The sequence below is a fragment of the Phoca vitulina genome, unplaced genomic scaffold (genome assembly GCF_004348235.1).
Source record: "Phoca vitulina isolate PV1807 unplaced genomic scaffold, GSC_HSeal_1.0 scaffold20, whole genome shotgun sequence".
In the NCBI taxonomy this organism is placed as follows: Eukaryota; Metazoa; Chordata; class Mammalia; order Carnivora; family Phocidae; genus Phoca; species Phoca vitulina.
Window position 1 is genome coordinate 2,143,681 of NW_022589723.1, and position 18,558 is coordinate 2,162,238.

Consider the following 18,558-nt stretch of genomic DNA (forward strand, 5'->3'; position numbering starts at 1 on the left):
ATGTAACAATCCTAACAGTCACTAGTGAGATAAGAAAACCATGACCAGGGAACCTGGGTGGCTCAGTCAGTTAAGCATCTGCCTTCATCTCAGGTCATGATCCCAGCATCCTGGGATCAAGCCCCACATTGGGATCCCTGAGCGGGGAGTCTTCTTCTCTCTCTCCCTCTGCCCCACCCCCTGCTCATGCTCTCTCTCTCAAATAAATAAATAAAATCTTAAAAAAAAAAACCAAACCCAGAGTAAGCGGTAAACAGAAATAATAAAGAAAAGAGTATTATTAATAGAAAAGAGAAAAATAAGGACAAAATCAGTAAAATCAAAAGCTTGTGTTTGAAAAGTTCAACAGAACTGATAAACTTCTCACCAAACTGATCAGAAAAAAAAAGAAAAAGGAAAGAGAAAATTACCAATATCAAGAATGAAAGGGGATACATCACTGCAGATCCTACAGGTTTTAGAAGAATAGGGAATATTATGGACAACTTTATGCCAGTAAACTTAACAACTTAGATGAAATAGATAAAATGTTTGAAAGAGAGAGACAGACAGACAGACAAACCAAGAAACAGACTCTTAACCATAGAGAACAAACAGATGGTTACCAGACAGGCGATGGGGTTGGAATGGATGAAATAAGTGAAGGGGATTAAAAAGTGCAGTAGGATGAGCCCTGCTTTCCTTCTCAGTAGGGAGTCTGCTACTCTCTCTCTCACACTCTCTCTCTTTTTCTCTGCCCCTCCCCACTGCTCGTTCATAACAAGTCGCCTAGCCCACACATGAATAATAATGCCTTCACTCAACACCCACTCCTATTTGGTAACACAGAAAAAATAGTGAGATAGTCTTTGGATAATTATTTATACCACTTCTGAACAGTATATTTATTTTTTAAATAATTATATATAATATATTTCATCACATGGAAAGTTTAATACATTTCTTCATTATAGAGAGTTCATTAATATATCTCTTCATTTGTAGACAGCTTTGAAATAAATTTTCTTCTGTAATGTCTACACTTTGTATTTGCTATTTATTTAGTTATAAACCTGATTCATATAATGTAGAAATCTTTTGCATTTTATTTATTTATTTATAAACCAGTGCCACCTATCCTTAGATCCAAAATATTCAATCCATTTATAATCTTTTAATATTCACATAGTTTCCTTTACCATATAAAAATTGTTTAGGAAATAATTGGGGTAAAATATAATTATGATACACACTGAGTGGTATAGGAATTTACAACTTCTGGTCTCAAAACATTGGATTAAATAATAATATTAAAGTTTCCTGAGTTGTCACTCTATGATTTATCCCAAATTTGACCTTCCAATCCCAACTAAATCTAAAAACCTCAGTATTGGGGCACCCGGGTGGCTCAGTCAGTTAAGTGTCCAACTTTTGATCTCAGCTCAGGTCTTGATCTCAAGGTTGTGAGTTCAAGCCCCACACTGGACTCCATGCTAGCCATGGGTCCTACTTCAAAAAAAATTTTTTTTAATAAAAACCTTAATATTAACTAAATCTGAGTGTGGATAGTCAAATCCACATGTTAGAAGTCTCAAATTCTGAAAGCTACCTAAGCAACTGTCTTCATTTTGTGTATTCCTCCAAGTATATAAACACGAGAAACTCAGAGGGCATGAATATCAATACACATATAGATTAGAAGAGATATGTCTTTGAGAATCACTACCAAAGAGAAGAAGAGTATCCAACATTTTGTTTTAATGGAAAATGTGCCCAGTATGTGAGATTTCATATTCTTCTATAATAAACAAGAAAGACACTACATTTAAAGGCTGAATTCACTCTTCCTCAATACTTCCAGGATCCACAGGGTAAGAGTCCTTATGAAAAACTGACCAGATCAGAACAGAGTCCTTGAGAATTTTCACAGTGGACATTAAAATTACTAACTAAAGTGAAAGGATTTATGAAAAGTTTAATTAAAGAGATTAATTTTCAAGAATAGTCAAGATGAATCTGGATGGCTTTGATTGGTCATGAAAGAACTCTCCCTGAAACTTAGAATCTTACCAAATAGTCTCCTCATTGCCATTTTCATCTCCTTATTTCTGAATGTATAGATAACAGGATTCATAAAAGGAGTGATAAGGGCATCAAAGATGGCTAAAAATTTATCTATGGGTAAGGTAGGGAATGGCCACACATAGACAATAATGCAAGGACCAAAGAAAAAGACCACCACAGTGATGTGAGCAGAGAGAGTGGAGAGGGCCTTGGATGAACCACCTGAAGAATGTTTTCGAACAGTGACCAGGATGAAGATGTAAGACACAATCAAGATGAAGAAGGTGCCCATGGAGATGAAACCACTGTTGGCGGTGACCAGGAATTCCAGTCTGTATGTGTCTACACATGCAAGTTTGATGAACCGAGGAAAATCACAATAAAAACTATCCATTTTGTTGGGACCACAAAAGGGCAAGTTTACAACAAAAGCCAGTTGGGCCACAGAATGGATGAGTCCAATGGTCCAAGCAACAGCCAAAAGAGCAATGCACATTCTTAGGCTCATAATGGTCAGGTAGTGGAGGGGCTTACAGATAGCAATGTATCGGTCATAGGCCATGACTATAAGCAGCACCATCTCCGTACCCCCAACAGTGTGAATAAAGAACATCTGAGTAATGCACCCTGTCAAGGAGATGACTTTATGTTTTCTGAAAAGATCATAAATCATCTTTGGGCTTGCAATGCTGGAAACACCTGTGTCAATGATGGAAAGATTTGCCAGCAAAAAGTACATGGGGGAATGTAAGTGATGGTCTGAGATGATCGTGAGCACAATGAGAAGGTTTCCTAGCATACTTGCTATGTAAAATATAGTAAAAAACAAAAAAAGAAGAATCTGAATCTCCCAAGAACTGGTGAGTCCCAGCAACAAAAATTCAGACACCACAGAGTGATTTCCTCCATCCATCAACTTCTTGTGCTAGACCAATCCTGAAGATACCTGAAGAGCATAAGAGGGAGAAAAACATGATTTTTAAGTTGAAAGGGAAGCCTGGCTATAGGGTTACACAAATGTCAAAAACTAAAGATCAGGGGCGCCTGGGTGGCTCAGTCGTTAAGCGTCTGCCTTTGGTCAGGTCATGATCCCGGGGTCCTGGAACCGAGCCCCGCATTGGGCTCCCTGCTCAGCGGGAAGCCTGCTTCTCCCACTCCCCCTGCTTGTGTTCCCTCTCTCGCTGTGTCTCCCTCTGTCAAATAAATAAATAAAATCTTTAAAAAAAAAAAAAAAACTAAAGATCACTTAGCCATTGTACACAGTTACATAGAATTTACATAGTTCAAAAATCACAGAGAGCCAGCACCAAATTTTTTTCCATGCCTAGATCTTTGTTATCATTTAATCATATGCCTCAAATTTTGTTTGGTCTTTAATGTATAATGAAGTAGGGAAAATGCAGACAAAGTTACCTAAGAATTTAAGGAGAAATACATCAGGAGATAGACATATTTTCTAATTTCTACACTGAAATATGCCACAGAATGGAAACATGCAGAAAGGCACATAGAACTGTCTGGAGAGGTATCTACTTTATTCTTTTAAACGGCTGCTCAATATTCACAGTGTGGATGGACCATAATTTATTTACTAATTTCCCTATTAATAAGCATTTAACTTGTTTCTAGTTTTTTGGCCCCTGCAGATAATGCTACAAATAACTATCCATATACATACATCCTTGTGTATTAATGCTTTCCTTTCTGTGTCACAGATTCCCAGAAGTGAGATCACTGGGTCAAAGTGCACATATTTTTAATGTTAGTAGTGTTGCCTAACAGCTTTCCAAAAAAGCTGGAACAACACATATTTCTATAAGAATAAATGTTAATACTTTCTTTAATTGTTGCCAGAATAGTGGGTATAAAGTGATAGCTCACTGTTGCTCTGGTTTTCATTTCCCTGACAACCAATAAATTTGAACATTCTTGCAGTTTGGATCTGCACTTCTGTGAACTGCCTATTTATGCCTTTTCCTATTTCTTACTGTGCTTTTTTTTTTTTTTACAAATTTGTAAGAGCTCTTTTTATATTACAGATATTAAGCATTTGTCATTTGTTTTAGCTTTTCTAAATCAATTTTCTATTAATTTTGTTTCTGGTTTCTTTTGCTATACCCAAGTTTGTTTGTTTTTTTAATTTATACCCAAGTTTTTAATTGTTAAATGATTAAATACAGCTATTACTTTTTTATACATACTGCTTTTAAGATCTCCTTTGCTCCTGGATCATACATGTACACCCTTATATTTTCTTTCAATACTTTGTTTTATTTTCTATTTAGGACTGTGCTTTATTATTTTTGTATATATTTTAAAATATAAATTCACTTCTAATTTCTTCCAGGTGAATAAAATAATAATGGCACTGTGTGTTAAATGACCCATTCTGTCCTCTTTCAATTTAACTATTTTTTGCACTACGCTAAATTATCAGATATTTTGGGATCTGTTTCTGAATTCTTTATTTTGATTTCACTGATATACTTGTCTCTTTTTGTAGAAATATTGGGGTAATGGGATGCCTGGATGGCTCAGTTGGTTAAGCATCTGCCTTCGGCTCAGGTCATGATCCCAGGGTCCTGGGTTCGAGTCCCACATTGAGCTCCTTGCTCAGCAGGGAGCCTGCTTCTCCCTCTGCCTGCTGCTCCCCCTGCTTATGCTCTCTCTCTCTGACAAATAAATAACTAAAATCTTAAAAAAAAGAAATATCAGGGTAATACTATGTCGTTATATCTGATAAAGCAAGTCCCTCCTTCACTGTCCTTATTTTTCATACTTCCTTGACTATTCATGAGCATATATTATAGCATATAAATTTAAAATTCATTTTCTCCAATCTCCCCCAAAATTCCATTGAACTTCTGATTTGAATTGCAGTAAATTTGTATATTAACTTTGAATGAAGTAGCATGGTCATGATGGTGTCTTCCCATTCAAGAACATAGTACATCCATCCATTTTTTTTTTAAAGATTTTATTTATTTATTTGCGAGAGAGAGAGAAAGGAGCAGGAGGGGAGGAGCAGAGGGAGAGGGAGAAGCAGACTCCCGCTGAGCAGGGAGCCCAAAGCAGGACTTGATCCCAGGACCCTGGGATCATAACCTGAGTCGAAGGCAGATGCTTAACTGACTGAGCCACCCAGGCGCCCCCATGCATTTGTTCAAACCTTGTTTCATGTCCTTCAATATGATTTTGCCATTTTCTTTATATATGTTCTATGCTCTCTTTGTTAAAATTATTCTTATGTATTTTATAGCTTTTCTTCTTGGCATTATAAATGAAATATCTTTTCTCCCTTCCATTTCTAGGTTCTTTTTGCTAGAATGGAAAAAAGTTATTTCTTTTTATATGTTACATGTAGTCACCTTACTACCTTCTGTTATTGGTTGAATAGTTTTTTACTGAAATAGCTTGGGTTCTCTAGGTTTATAATAATGTCATCAGCAAAAAGAGACAACATTTTCATATTTAATTTTTGCTGGTTTGGTTAAGATAGTATCCATTTCATCATCCCCTTATTAACATGAAAGTCCTACTATACTTTCCTATTTTTTTCATGTTTAATGTCCCTTTTCCAGTGATACATTTCTCTATCTTATTTTGTTTTATTTTTAAATTACTTACTGTTGTATCTTTTTTTTTTTAAGATTTTATTTATTCATTTGACAGAGAGAGTGAAAGAGCACAAGCAGGGGGAGCAGCAGAAGGAGAGGGAGAAGCAGGCCTCCCGCAGAGCAGGGAGCCCGATGCGGGGCTTGATCCCAGGACCCTGGAACCATGACCCGAGCCGAAGACAGACACTTAACAACTGAGCCACCCAGGCCCCCCCTCTATTCTTATTTTAAAATAAGATGCCAATGGGGCGCCTGGGTGGCTCAGGCTGTTAGGCTACCAACTTGATTTCGGCTTGGCTAGTGATCTCGAACCCCATGTCAGGCTCCAAACTGGGCATGGAGCCTGCTTGGGATTCTCTCTCTCCCTCTCCCTCTGCCCCTTCCCTCCCCCCACCCAAAAAATATAAAAATAATAATAAAAATAAATAAAAAATAAATAAAATAAGATGCCAACTATTTTCCCTACCAGTATGTTCTATTTCCTTCCTGCCTTACCCCAACACCAATTAAGATAAGACCTTTAAAATACCTTTCTCCCCAACTTCTTACCTCCTTCCTTCCGTTTAAATTAAATCAGTTCCTTTTTGTCTTTCTCGAACTTCTAATTATTTTATATATTATGCCTCCTGAGTCCTCCCTGTTTGGTTTCCCTTCATGATTTCTATCTCATTATCTTTACCCTATATGCTTCAAGATATCCATTGCTCCTAACCTTCTAGTCTCAAATTTAGATTTCAAGAATAATCATCTTTTGTTTAAATTCATCTCAATAGTTCAGTTCCAGAGGGTCTTGTTTATATTTCCCGTGAATCCCTTTGCATGCTAATATTACTTTTTATTGAAATTAGCATCTGCTTCTTCCAACAGCCTTGTGTCCAACATCAGCCTAATATCACATATACTTAATATATTCTTTATACATATAAATTCTAATATCTGAGATGAAATTTCCAAAATCATCTATATCAATCTGTCTGATTTCAAGATTTATTCAATATATCCAGTCTAGTCTGGTACTGTTTTTACTTCTCTAAACTCTCAGGGATGTAAATGCCACCTAATACATAGTGTCCTTGTTAAGTATTGTTAGAATAATAATTTGACAATAGAAAAGTGCCTAAAAATCTGTGAAGTAAGTAAACATCATGTCACTGGGGTTTGAAGTAAACTATAACTCTGTTACAATATTCTTATGTATTGCTTTATGATAAAGTGATTAAAGAAAAGCTGACTTGAGAGTTTGATTTTTTTTTAGTTTGATTTTTTTTAAGCCTCCAAACTAAGAATTAATATCATCCCAAATATATTCTGTCACAGTGAAGGTTGGTCTTGAAGACAAGTGAAATTTTCTTTACAAGGTAACAAAGAACTAGAATTTAAAATAAATATCCAGTCCTGTTAATCTTTCTATGTATATAGATTTGGTTATTATGTTGTTTATTTAAATTGGTTCATTCATATTCTTCCTATGTTTCTTGTTCTGGAGAGACAGATGTAAAATATTGGTTAAAAGTGAAGAATCACAAACCAGACTACTGGGTTTAAACTTGCCTTATCCACTCCCCACCACTAACCCTTGAAAGAGGATTAAGAGGATTTCAACTCCCTCCATGTTGACCTCAGTCTGTACCTTCTAATTGATTAAATTCTTCTTTCTAGCTTATCTCTGAATTTAGACAACAGACCCTGCAGGCAAAGCATCCCCTGATGGAAACCAAAAGTACCCCCTTGGAGCAACAGGGACTGCCCTGACACCAGCATGACCTTGCATGATTGACCTCAGGACAATGATTCACCGGACCTTTACTGCCCACTGCAGGTACCCACTGACCTTTGTCCCACATTTTCCTTACATAAACCTAGAAGTTTTTTCAGCACTTTGGAGACAGGTTTTGAGACGCTAGTCTGCTGTCTTCCCAGAGTGGGCCTCACTGAAATAAATTCCTTTCTTGTTTCAGCAAGCACTCATCCCTCTGCCTTTGGATTTTGTCAGTGGTGAGTGGCCAAACCCGGTCTGAATGGGATCCCCAGAGTCAGGTGCTCTTGCACCCCTGTGCCCCAGTTACACCCTGACCTCAGATAACTTACTTAATCTTATTGTGTCTAAGTTTACTCATCTGTTAAATTGAAGTAATAATAGTCTGGCCTCAAAAATTGCTATGAGTAAAGAGCTTAGAACAGTATTGAACACATAGCAAGAATTCAATAACTGTTAGCTGTAATGATGTTATTTTAACATCCTTAGTTCACTAAACTCTCCTGGTAGTCCTAAGTCTCAGACTTGTCTCCCTCATTTTTTGTCCTCTGTTCACTATATACATTATTTAAGATCTTGTCTTATTCTCCTCCTAATGGGCTTCTTTTTTTTTTTTTTTTCTAAAGATTTTATTTATTTATTTGACAGAGAGAGGCACAGCGAGAGAGGGAACACAAGCAGGGGGAGTGGGAGAGGGAGAAGCAGGCTTCCCGCCGAGCAGGGAGCCCGATGTGGGGCTCGATCCCAGGACCCTGAGATCATGACCTGAGCCGAAGGCAGACGCTTAACGACTGAGCCACCCAGGCGCCCCTAATGGGCTTCTTTTATATTCTAATTATACCCTCCCCAAAAGCTTGACCACTGTGTGAAAGACAGCATATATGAAAGGGTTTAATACTTTCATTAGAATACAAATGCTAGTTGAATCCAAATAGGTATATCACTCATTCCCTAATTCTATCCTAAACAGTATAGTCTAATTTCCCATAGTCTACTAAACACTGTCACTTAACGCTTATATATCAGTCTTGTGCTTGTGGAATTTCACATGACTACCACAAAGCTAATAATCATCACTCTCCTCCCCATGCAGCTTTTCTTTCAGATCTAGTATAACATTACAAGCATCTTATCCGCTCAGCTCTTCTCAAATCCTCCACTTGCTTTCACTAACCATTACCAAAACCCTACATACAGGACAACTGATCTCTCCCTATCTAACCTGAATATGGCCATCAGATTACTCTTTCTAAGCACTTTGGTTATGTAACTAGCACCACCAAAGTACGTTCAGTGGTTTTCATTGCCTCTGAAAGTACAAAATCCTAATTTAGAAGATGCTGCTACAATTTGGTTCCATAGCATCTTTCCAGGATGCTTCTATTTTCAAAAAATATTTATTCCTCTTTAATACTATCTGCTCTGTTGCCTATAGATGACTTCCTTCTTAACTCCCTACATTCTGACAGCTGTCCCCTCGACCTTTATACTTGTCTCATTGATGTGAGGCCACTGAGCGAATGGTCAAGAAAGAATTCTTGAGACATCTTTGGTGCAAAAATGTGCTTTTATTATAGCACAGGGATAGGACCCATGGGCAGAAAGAGCTGCACTGGTATTGTGAGGAGTAACTGATTATATACTTTTTAGGTAGTGAAGGTTAGGAATAACATAAGTCTCAAAGGAATTTGTGTATGCTGAAAGCAAGGTCTCCAAGACCTTGGAGAGCCAGCTATTATCAAGATAAGGTTATTCTTTGTTGTTTTAATAAAGCATTAGTCATGAGACCCTTTAGATGTGTGTTAGTGGGCCACATGTTGAAAGATGATTGTTATCATATCCTGGAGGTTTGCAGTTATCAGAGCGAATTTCGCTAACCAAAGCAAAGCTATATTGGTCGAACATTAAAGAAAATCTTAAGGGAATTGTAGGAGTGTTACACCCTGTATGTCTCAGGGATTTATCAGTGGGCTGCAAGTTGTAAGGAGACTTCATTTTAGCTACAATTCCTTTGCCTTTGTTCCCCTCATCATCATGAAGATCACTAAATACCTTGGAGTAGCTAAATCTTCATCCTTATGATCTCTCTGCATCATTTCATACTGTTCACCATTTCCTACTTTCTGAGAAATATTATAAATAGTGGGATGTATAGAGACTTTGTCATTTTTCTCCCTGTTGGTAATGTCTATTCTATAAACTGGACCTAGTAAGATAATCCCTCAAGTAAGAATTTTAACTAGTCATTAACATAGGAAAGGACCGAAATCCTTATGGATTTACATTCTCATTATGTTGTACACCTGAAACTAACATACTGTCATATGTCAGTTATACTTCAGTGTTTAAAAAGACAAAAAGGGTTAGCCAAAAGGAATATTTAAACAAAGGACAGAGAAGAACTGGAGGTAGTAGATGGACAATGCGAACATTAATGGAGGCTTGAATTGTCACTCCACGGGGAAAAAATGGGTTAATTTTTTTTCTACCTGGTTTACAGTTGAATAGAAAGATCAAAAATTATTCCCTGTACAGGGGCCAGAGACATTTCTGTTCATTGAACTTACAGAAAGATTCATAAGGAAAAAGTAGTGATCTAGGAACATAGTTAGTAGAATCTCTGATACTAATACAATATTATTTTAAAAGATTCACTTCCAGATAGGAAGATCATCTTATTTAATTTTCCTCTTTCTGAGCATTCTTTTTTTTTTTTTTTAAGATTTTATTTATTTATTTGGCAGAGAGAGACACAGCGAGAGAGGGAACACAAGCACGGGGAGTGGGAGAGGGAGAAGCAGGCTTCCCGCGGAGCGGGGAGCCCGATGCGGGGCTCGATCCCAGGACGCTGGGATCATGACCTGAGCCGAAGGCAGACTCTTAACGACTGAGCCACCCAGGCGCCCCTCTTTCTGAGCATTCTTATGTGGGCACAATTGAAAAAAAAAGACTGCTAACTAGTGTCATTAACATATGAAAGGACTTAAATGTCAAAGCTTAGAGGCCAAAGGGCAGAATGTGTCTAAACACACAGTGCATAACTTAACTTCAAATAAATGCAAATGTGTAAATTCTAAAACCTACTTTGGGCATCCTTTTGAGTTTCCTAAATGATTTTCTTCACTCCTCTCCAAACCCTCAGATACAATTTTCTTAGGATGATTATTTAGGAGCAATTACTTTTGCTGAATCCTCAGTATAGATGGAAACTATCATTATCCACTGGATATTGATCTTTTATACATGTGAAAAATGCCAAAGGAGCCATCAACTAAAACTGCTGATCAGTGAGTCAGCCATATCATTTTTGTAAAGTCTTACACCTCTTCTTAATCTTATTATATCCAGAATAAATACTTAAAAAAAAATTTTTTTTGAGTATAGTTGCCACACAATGTTATATTAGTTTCACAAATATTTTTAATTATTAATGGTGTCTTTTTTTCCTCAACTCTCTTTAACATATTAATAGTTCTCTGATCCTCTTCACTGTCTACATATCATTTCCATTTCCTTAATGTTCTAATGAATCTTGGTTGTAAAACATTGGTAAGAGTCTAATTATAAATATAATACAATTATTTCCTAAATGTTACAAGTCAGACTTCTATTAATTCTGATTTCATATTGGCTTTAGAAAACCTTAATGTTATATATCATATTAGTATTATATATAATAGCTGTACTGCATCCTCTGGAAATAAAGATGCTGTATGTGAGAATATCATTAGTCCTCATGATTAGCCGTATGAGTTATAAATTCATCTGAATTAAGAATGTTTCTATTCTCTCACATAATTACAACTAAGACAATTTCTTCAAGTTCTGCCCTACCAGGAATACTGCTATTTTTATCTTGTTTCATTAATCATTTCCTACAGGATATGAATACCAAAATTTATAACATCATTTTGCTTTTTTCTAAAAGTTTACAACCTCTAAAAACCTTTCACATCTTTTGTTGTACAATACACAGGGAAGAGTGTAGGAAAGAGAATATGATCCATATTTTACAGATTAGAAAACAAGAACTCAAAGAGATTAAACGGATTGCCTAATTTTGCACAACTAACTGTCAAATTCAAGCCCAATTCTTGCAATTGTTGTAAAGACGCAAGTGAATAAAAGAAGTATGTGAAGAAAATGCCAAAATTTTAACAGTTGCTATCTTCCTATGAAGGGGCTGTGGGTGATTTTTTCCCTTCTTTATACTTTCATAAATTTTCTATTTTGCACATCTATTTCTCTTTTTTAAAAATATTAATTTAAAAAATAAGTTGAAGGTGCCTGGGTGGCTAGGTCAGTTAAGCATCTGCCTTCAGCTCAGGTCATGGTCTCAGGGTCCTGGGATCAAGCCCCAGGAGGGTTCCCTGCTCGGCAGGGAGTCTGTTTCTCCCAATCCCTCTGCCCCTCCCCTCCATTTGTGCACTCTCTCTCTCTCAAATAAATAAATAAAATCTTAAAAAAAAAAAAAAAAAGCAAGTTGACTCCAGAGTCCAGGCTTTCTTCACTACAGTGCTGTGTAAGTCATTGACAACCTGCAGTCAAAAATAACTTGAAGGGGGGGCACCTGGTGGCTCAGTCATTAAGCGTCTGCCTTCGGCTCAGGTCATGATCCCGGGGTTCTGGGATCAAGCCCCACATCGGGCTCCCTGCTCAGCGGGAAGCCTGCTTCTACCTCTCCACTCCCCCTGCTTGTGTTCCCTCTCTCGCTGTGTCTGTCTCTGTCAAATAAATAAAAATATTAAAAAATAATAATAATAAATAAATAAAAATAAAAAAATAACTTCAAGGGCATGAGGAAGTAGCTTCTACTACTAAGGTACTTGATAGAAGTTCATAGAAGGCAACGTGGGTCTTTAGTGCCTACTTCCTCATCTCCAGCTCTTCTACCATCTACTGTCATATTGCCTTCTACACCCGTTCAGTTATCTACTACCCTCATGCTGTCTCTGGCTGTCCAAGACCTCCACTGTCATTCTTACCCAGATCTAGTCTCTTCTAAGTTCCCAGCCTCCAGTGTTCTCCTTTCCAGACCCTTTTCAATTAAACCATTTACATGCTGAGCCATATCCACATAAAGTGTGTTAAAAAGAACTCAATAGTTACCTGAATTTATATAAATTTAACTCTCATAAAATTTTCATTTTAGTTCTGTATGTCCATGCGCCATGCTTCCTAACTATTCCAGGCTACTCCCAACTCTTCCACTCTCAACCTGCCCTCCTTGAACATCAGAAAGAGACGTCAACAGCTTGGCACTCAACTTCTAAAATGTTGCCTATACCTAATCCTATATCCCTATGGTGAAATTTTCACATGAGAATTGTAGTTTACTGCATTCCATTGTCTGTTTCATCTATGTTGCATCAAAAAAACAACACAGATGAATCTTCTCTGAGCCCTAGAAATGGCTCACACTCAATGCTGAAAATGTCATTAATCCTATTTGAAAAGAAAGGCAGTGGGAACCAGACTCTTACCTGAGTTAGACCAAAGAATCTATTCTTCTCAAATAGTAGTAGATCAATTCCCTCCAAATTTTGTGACAAGATAGAGAGCTTCCATAATGTAAAAACTATAATTTCTAAAAGAGAAAAATAAGAATTAGTTTAATGGATACAGAGAACCAAATGACAGAAATTGGGAGTGTATAAAACACAGAAACTGAAAATACCACTTAGGAATTTATCTACCACAAAAAAAAAAAAAAAAACTAAAAGAAAATACAGAATAGGGAAATAGAAAAGAATAAGAAATAGAAAAGATGAAATATGCTGTTTCCTCCTCCTAGAACATCCTCTTCTAGTCAAAATCCCACCCTTGATTCATGATCCAGTTTATTGTCCTCCAAATACCCTAGGAAATACCTTCCCCAATACACTTAGCAAGAGCCATAGTTCCTTCATCTTGATACTCCTCCCCATGCCTTGCCCAGAATACATGTATCACAAATATGTGGAATAGCAATTAAACTGTGTATCAGGTTAAGAGGAAATAATTACTGAGCAACCATTGGAGAGAGACCCAAGAGTAGGTTGGATTAATCTTCAGTCTGCTAAACTGTAAAACATTTGTTTTGCATACATTTTACATGATAGTACTTGAGGTAGAAGCATTTTTCTAAATTCAGGGGAGGACAATTTCACATTCTAATTGGGACTGTAAACTTTTCCAAAACAAAGAGCTTAATATTGTTTTCCTCAAGTAAAAAAGATTCTAATTAGCAACCTTGAATACTAGTGACCAAAATGATGGTGTGAGTCTTGGGAATAGCCAACTTTTCCTTGATTAGATTTTCCTGGGAATTATTCCTTGGGTTCCACGCTGATTTTCCCCCTGGGGAATTAAAAAGGGCAAAAAGGACTGAAGAAAGAAAAGTAGCTTCTGGATACCAGATTTAATGGTGCTTTAGATGGATGTACAGAAATATTTTTGCTTTAAAATGAATCAGTAGAGGGGCGCCTGGCTGGCTCAGTCAGAAAAGTGTGCAACTCTTAATCTCAGGGTCATGAGTTCCACCCTCACATTGAGTCTACAAGTTACTTACATAAATAAGTACATACATACATAAACTTTTTAAAAAATAATAAAATAAAAAATAAAATGAATCAGTAGAAGTATCTAAGAAATCCAACACACCAGAATGCTTGAGAAGCAGATAGAAAGGGAAACAGTATTACTCTACTATAGTACTAACAAAGATTTCATGGCAAAAACACTAATCAATGAGAATAAGGAGGTAACAGCAAATGAAAAACCACAAGACAAAAAACTATCTCTCACTTTAACAACTTTGGCTCTCTAGATGCCTTTTAGTGCCACAAAATTCAAAATCCAGGACCTTAGACTACATAAATTTTTCATCAGAGTGCTATCAAGTTATAAAGTGGTAATTACTGGAGTATAAAAGGAATTATGTCAGAAAGTTTTAAAATAAATACACCTTGGGGCTCCTGGGTGGCTCAGTTGTTAAGCATCTGCCTTTGGCTCAGGTCAGGATCCCAGGGGTCCCGGGATCGAGTCCCTCATCGGGCTCTCTGCTCAGCGGGAAGCCTGCTTCTCCCTCTCCCACTCCTCCTGCTTGTATTTCCTCTCGCTGTCTCTCTCTCTGTCAAATAAATAAATAAAATCTTTAAAAAAATTTAAAAAAAAATAAAATAAATACATCTTTTCCATAAAAGCCTTCCTTGACCACATTTAACAAAAGAGGTTATTATGCTTTTCTTTCATTGTCCTATAATCATTCCCTCTGCTTCTATTATCAGCATCTTTGGGTATTATTGTTTAGGAATTATTTCCTCATATTAACTCTTTTTTTTATTTAAATTCAATTAGCCAACATATAGTGCCTCATTAGTTTTTGATGTAGTGTTCAATGATTCATTAGTTGTGTATAACACTCAGTGCTCATCACATCATGTGCCCTCCTTAAGGCCATGCCGCCTCCTTAACCCATTTACCACATCCCCTCACCCATCTCCCTTTCCGCAACCCTCAGTTTGTTTCCCAGAGTCAAGAGTCTCTCATGGTTTGTCTCCCTCTCTGATTTCCTCATATTAACTCTAACAAAGAATTACAATTGATGGGCTCCAACATCACACCCTGCCATAATCTGACCAGTAAAGTCAAGCAAGCAGAGGTACACAGTGCAGAACACATAGTCAATATTTAATAAATATTAATTTTAAAAATATTTGACTAATTTTTCTAATGTAGTTTAGAATAATTTTTAAAATTAATCAATGTATTCAAATGGTTAATCCCTCATAGACATAGCCTTTACCAATGATCAGCTGTTAAAAGAATTCCATGAAGTAGAACTATTGTCTAGGTTTTACATATTTATAAAGAATTTGTAGACAAAATGGACTTTAAAAATCCATCTGTGTGTTATTTAAAGACATAAATGTATAGAAAACACATATATCTTAATGAAAGAAGATGTTACTTGAACGATTTATACACAGTGTCGTGTCAATGAGTGAAGCATACAGCTAGTCCATTACACTTCTACACATACATTTACAAACACTTATAACTTAATGAAAGGAGAGATTAACTGAAGGGCACATTATACACAATGTAGTTTCAATGAGTTAAGAATATGGCTATGCCCATATGCTTCCACCCATAGGTTTCCAAACACTTGTATCTTAATGAAAGCAGACGCTAGTTGAAGGCCCCTTATAAATACAATGTATGGAATATTACTGAGCCATATAAAAGAATGAAATCTTGCCATTTGCAATGACATGGATGGAGCTAGAAAGTATTATGCTAAGCGAAATAAGTCAGTCAGAGAAAGACAAATACCATATATTTCACTCATATGTGGAATTTAAGAAACAAAACAAACAAGCAAAAGGAATGAAAAAAGAAAGAGACAGGCAAACCAAGAAACAGACTCTTGTTAATTTGATCAAGCAAGAGAAAATTATATACTTATATATCTTCTTTGGAAAAATGTGTGTTCAAGTTCTTTGCTCGTTATTTTCAGAAGCCAATAAAACTTTTATTGTCTATAAATGCTACTTCTTTATTAAATATCATAAAAGAACTTTTCCATTAAATGTCATTAGTTATATTCCATTCATAACATGCTATATGCATAATGTTACAGAGTATATATGTAAAAGGCATTTGTATAATTGTTATAAACTTCAAGTATTATTTGTCATGTAAATGGTATATGAATCTTAATATACTGTTTTTTTAAAAAGTATAATTTAACAGTGCCAAAATTTGATAATAATATGTCTAAGTTAAATTTAAGTATGTTAAACAGAAAACTATGGGCAGAGTCTAGCCTTTCTTCTTAGAAATTTGGAACTTTTTAAAAAATTGTCTAAATAATTTAATTTCTTTTTTTTAATTTATTTATGCTCATGAAGTGAAAACTCAAAATAATCTATGATGTTATCTACTTGTAATTAAATTTTTCCTACATCCCACTGTTTACAACAATGATTTCTTCTACAAAATCTCCCTAGAAATATATTCTCTTAGGTCTTTGCCCATTTTTTAATTTGGTATTTGGTTTTTTGCTGTTGAGTTATTTAAGTCCCTTATATAGTTTATAAATTAACCTCTTAGGAGATACATGGTTTACAAGTATTTTCTCCCATTCCACAAGTTGTCTTTTGACTCTGTTGATTGTTGCCTTTGCTGTGCAGAAGCTTTTTAGTCCCACTTGTTTATTTTTGTTTTTGTTACCTGTGTGATGTTGATGTTATGTCCAAGAAATCATTGCCAAAACCAATGTCAAGAAGCTTTTTTCCTCTGTCTCCTCCTAGAAGTTTTATAGTTTCAGATGGACATTTAAGCTTTTATTTTTTTTTTTTTTTTCAGATTTTATTTGTCAGAGAGAGAAAGAAAAAGAGCACAAGCAGGGGGAGTGGCAGGCAGAGGGAGAAGCAGGCTCCGCACTGAGCAGGGAGCCCGATGCTGGGCTTGATTCCAGCACCCCGGGATCATGACCTGAGCCAAAGGCAAACGCTCAACCGACTGAGCCACCCAGGCGTCCCAGACATTTAAGCTTTTAACCATTGTGAGTTGATTTTTGTGTATGGTGTAAGTTAAGGATCCATTCTTGTTGTTGTTAACCTTAAAAATAAAGTTGCCATTTATTTTACCAGCAAAAAATGGGTTTATTTAGGAATAGCAGAGAATTACAATTAGGGACATGCAGTCTATAGCAAAGCCATAGGTGAATCTGGAGAACAAAGGAGAGGAATACTTTTTTTCGGGGGGGGGGGGTGTGGCGGTTGGGAAGGGCTGTTATAAACCAAAAGTGCATTGGAGTAAACTGGGAGTTCAAACCATAGTGGCTTCTCATTGGCTGAGTTGTGACAGTCCCTTGTAGGCTGGGCTGTTGCCCGGAAGAAACCTTCTTTCCCTCTGCTGGGATAATAAAGTACTATCCAGTGCAAAGACCTTCTTTTTCTGTTGTATTTGAAATTGGCAACAAGTGGTAAGACATGAGAGCTCCACCTATTGGCTTTCTTACTCCATTTTGGTGAGGTTTCCCTGCATTAATTTTCACATTTTGCATGTAGATATTCAGTTTTTCCAACACAATTTGTTAAAGAGACTATCCTTTCCCCATTGTGTATTCTTGGCACTCTTGTCAAGGATCAGTTGACCATACACACACACGGGTTTATGTCTTGGCTCTATAGTCTGTTGCATTGTTCTATAAGCCTGTCTTTATGCCAATACCATACTGTTTTAATTATTGTAGCCTTGTAGTATTTGAAATCAGTAATTTGAAATTAGGAAGTGTGATGCCTCCAAATTTCTTCTTTCTCAAGATCATATAAATGGTCAATAGGGATATGAAAATATGCTCAACATCATTAATTATCAGAGAAATGCAAATCAAAACTATAATGAGATATCACCTCACACCTATTAGGATGGCTATTATCAAAAAAAGAAAAACATGGTGATGGGTATTAAAGAGGGCACGTTCTGCATGGAAAAAAAAAGAAGTACATGGGAAACTATGCTATAAAGATATAAATAAAGTGGTTTGCTCCATCTAAAAAGAAAAAGAAAGAAAGAAAAACATAACTGTTGGTGAGGATGTGGAGAAATTGGAACCCTTTGGCACTATTGATGGGAATGTAAATTGGTACATTCCTTATGCAAAGTATAGTGGTCCTTCAAAAAATTAAGAATAGAATTACCATATCAGTATCTCAAAGATATCTGCACTCCCACATATATTGCAGCATTATTTACAATAGCCAAGATATGGAAACTACCAAAGTGTCCACCAACAGATGAGTCGGAAAGAAAATCTGATACTCATCTTCAATGGAATATTATTTAGCTTTGGAAAGGAAGGAAATCCTGCCATTTGTGACAACATGAATGAAACTGGAGGACATTATACTAAGTGAAATAGCCATCCACAGGACAAATACTACAGGATTCCACTTACATGAAGTATGTAAAATAGTCAATACAATACAATACAATAGTGAGAATACAATAGTGATTGTCATGGGCTAGGAAATAGAGAGTTGTTTTCCATTGGGTATAAAATTTCAGTTCCTTTAGATGAATAAGTTCTAGATATCCACTCTACAGCATAGTGCTTGTAGTTAATAATATGGTATTGTACACTTTAAAATT

General features: G+C 36.2%; 1 protein-coding gene across 1 annotated transcript; it reads right to left on the reverse strand.

The window, feature by feature from the left end:
• Positions 1-1,984: 1,984 nt before the first annotated feature.
• Positions 1,985-12,956, reverse strand: LOC116640485 (olfactory receptor 4F3/4F16/4F29-like). Its single transcript, XM_032417527.1, has 2 exons — positions 12,900-12,956; positions 1,985-2,989 (listed from the first exon to the last, which is right to left on the reverse strand). The coding sequence occupies exon 2, from the start codon at positions 2,954-2,956 to the stop codon at positions 1,985-1,987; it is 972 nt and encodes a 323-aa protein (XP_032273418.1). The 5' UTR covers positions 2,957-2,989; positions 12,900-12,956.
• Positions 12,957-18,558: the final 5,602 nt, after the last annotated feature.

What these genes read in the sequence shown, in the direction of transcription:
- LOC116640485 (XM_032417527.1), bottom strand. Translation starts at nt 2,956, where the DNA reads ATGGATGGAGGAAATCACTCTGTGGTGTCTGAATTTTTGTTGCTGGGA.